The following is a 1,977-nucleotide window of genomic DNA, read 5'->3' as shown; positions in this document are numbered from 1 at the left end:
ATAAACCCAACATTATCTTCATGTCTGAAATCTCTTATCTTTCTATTTTGGTATATTGAAAAAGAAATTATACAAAATAGTAATTTGGACACCTAATAATTAGGAAAAGTTCGATCCAAAAGGAATTAGATTTTTGAGTTTGTTGGAATTTTCATCTTTGCATCTCCCATATCGACATGATGGGCATTGAGTCTTTGGAGCAAAAAGAAAAGGAAAATCCTCCTTATAAGGTTGTCTTTGGATTTTAAGTTGTTTTCATTTTGTTATATTTTATATCAACTGCTTTTAAGTGTTTTCTTCCTTTCGTTTTTTTAACAAGTCTTCCTTGCCAATCCTTGGCGATTATTATGAAGCCAACTGTGCCAAGAATCAAGATTCTCCTCCTAGTGTTTGGTAGAAAAGATTGACAACTAGAGAAAAGAAGACTTTTGTGTCCATTGACAACTGGAATAAGCAAAAGGCCAAAGTTCTCCATTTGGAAAACGCCATCGAAAGTTGAAGAAAAAGTAATATATAATAATCGAGGAATAACAAGAACAATTAGAAGAAGAGTCAAATAATGTAAAGTTAAAATGATTTCGTTTTTCTCGAGGATTACCCATTTTCACCATGTTTTACTCTTCTTATGCTCCTATAAATTTAAGCACATGTTTCAAATGATCGAGCAACAGATTATAGGAAAATACGGGCAATGCCATTTTGGCCTTAATCATCTCTCTTCAACGATGGCTGAAAAATATGCCTTCTTAATAAGGTATATTTTTAGGAGTGATTTTGTGCGTGTTTTCTCCTCTTTCTGCTTTGATTTCATGGAGTTTTTAAGTGTCAATATCAGGGACGAAAGTTCGTGGAGTTCAAATTTTTTAAATAGATGCTGACTATTTGAAGTCTTTGGTGAAGTTGACGAGTAAAATGAAGTTTTTCTTGCTTTTGACTTGATTTTTTCCAAGCACCTCCCTCTCTGACCATTTCTTTCTCCTAATATTTCTAACTGTACACAGAAACAAAGAAGAAGAAGAAATCAAAACCCGATTCTAGTTTCTCGTTTCATCATTTTTCTTTTCCTCCTTATGGAGATTCTGAGATGGAAACCACAGGTTAGATTTATTTCAGATACTTTGTATTTTCAAGATAATTTTATTTCAAATTCTGATCCCAAATTTATTGAGAACGAGGCTTAGATTTGATAATTTTTTGCATACAGGATGCATTGGTGGTGAAGGCACCTAAAAGGAATCCACTGATATTAAGAATGGTGGTCTTACTTTTTGCCATGGTTTGTGGACTGTACATTTTTTCATTCTGTATAAATCAGACAAATAGAGACAATAATCCTCTGAAAATTCAAGTGATTGACCGAAGAAGAAACTGGCATTGTAGAACTGCTCAAATACAAGAATGGGACATTCCTTATGTACATTTCCCAGAACCTCAAACCTTTAGCAGGTAAAGATTTTTACAATTTTTTTTCGCCTGTAATTCAATTTATATTGATTGGAATCATATTGGGTTGGATTGAATTTTATCAGGCAGGAATGTTCTTGCAATCCAGTTCGGTTCTTCGTGATCGTGTCTATGCAGAGATCCGGAAGTGGATGGTTTGAAACGTTGTTGAATAGCCATATAAATTTAAGCTCTAATGGTGAAATTATGGGGGCCCAAGACAGAAGGAGAAATGTTTCTGCAATTTTAAAGACACTGGACCAAGTTTACAATCTTGATTGGCTGAGCAGTGCATCCAAGAATGAGTGCACTGCTGCTGTTGGATTCAAATGGATGCTAAATCAGGTACCATTCATTGATTTATTAGTCAGGAAAAAAATGATCTTTGTGTTACTGTAAAGTTGATTAGTATGAGAAATGTTTGAAGGGATTGATGGCGCATCACGAAGCAATAACAGACTACTTCAACAGAAGAGGTGTCTATGTAATATTTCTCTTCAGAAGGAACCTTCTTCGAAGATTGGTTTCCGTGCT

The 1,977-nt window shown here is 34.4% G+C and overlaps 1 protein-coding gene across 1 annotated transcript; it reads left to right on the top strand.

The window, feature by feature from the left end:
* Positions 1–298: 298 nt before the first annotated feature.
* LOC111379471 lies at positions 299–1,972 on the top strand (the record flags this gene model as incomplete). Its single annotated transcript, XM_023002842.1, has 4 exons — positions 299–1,097; positions 1,205–1,446; positions 1,530–1,788; positions 1,871–1,972. Coding segments are annotated over exons 1-4 (630 nt in total), but the record flags the coding sequence as incomplete, so codon positions are not given.
* Between the last annotated feature and the right edge of the window lie 5 nt (positions 1,973–1,977).

Source organism: Olea europaea, unplaced genomic scaffold (assembly GCF_002742605.1).
Source record: "Olea europaea var. sylvestris unplaced genomic scaffold, O_europaea_v1 scaffold19930, whole genome shotgun sequence".
Classification (NCBI taxonomy): Eukaryota; Viridiplantae; Streptophyta; class Magnoliopsida; order Lamiales; family Oleaceae; genus Olea; species Olea europaea.
This window is presented reverse-complemented; position numbering and strand designations above follow the sequence as displayed.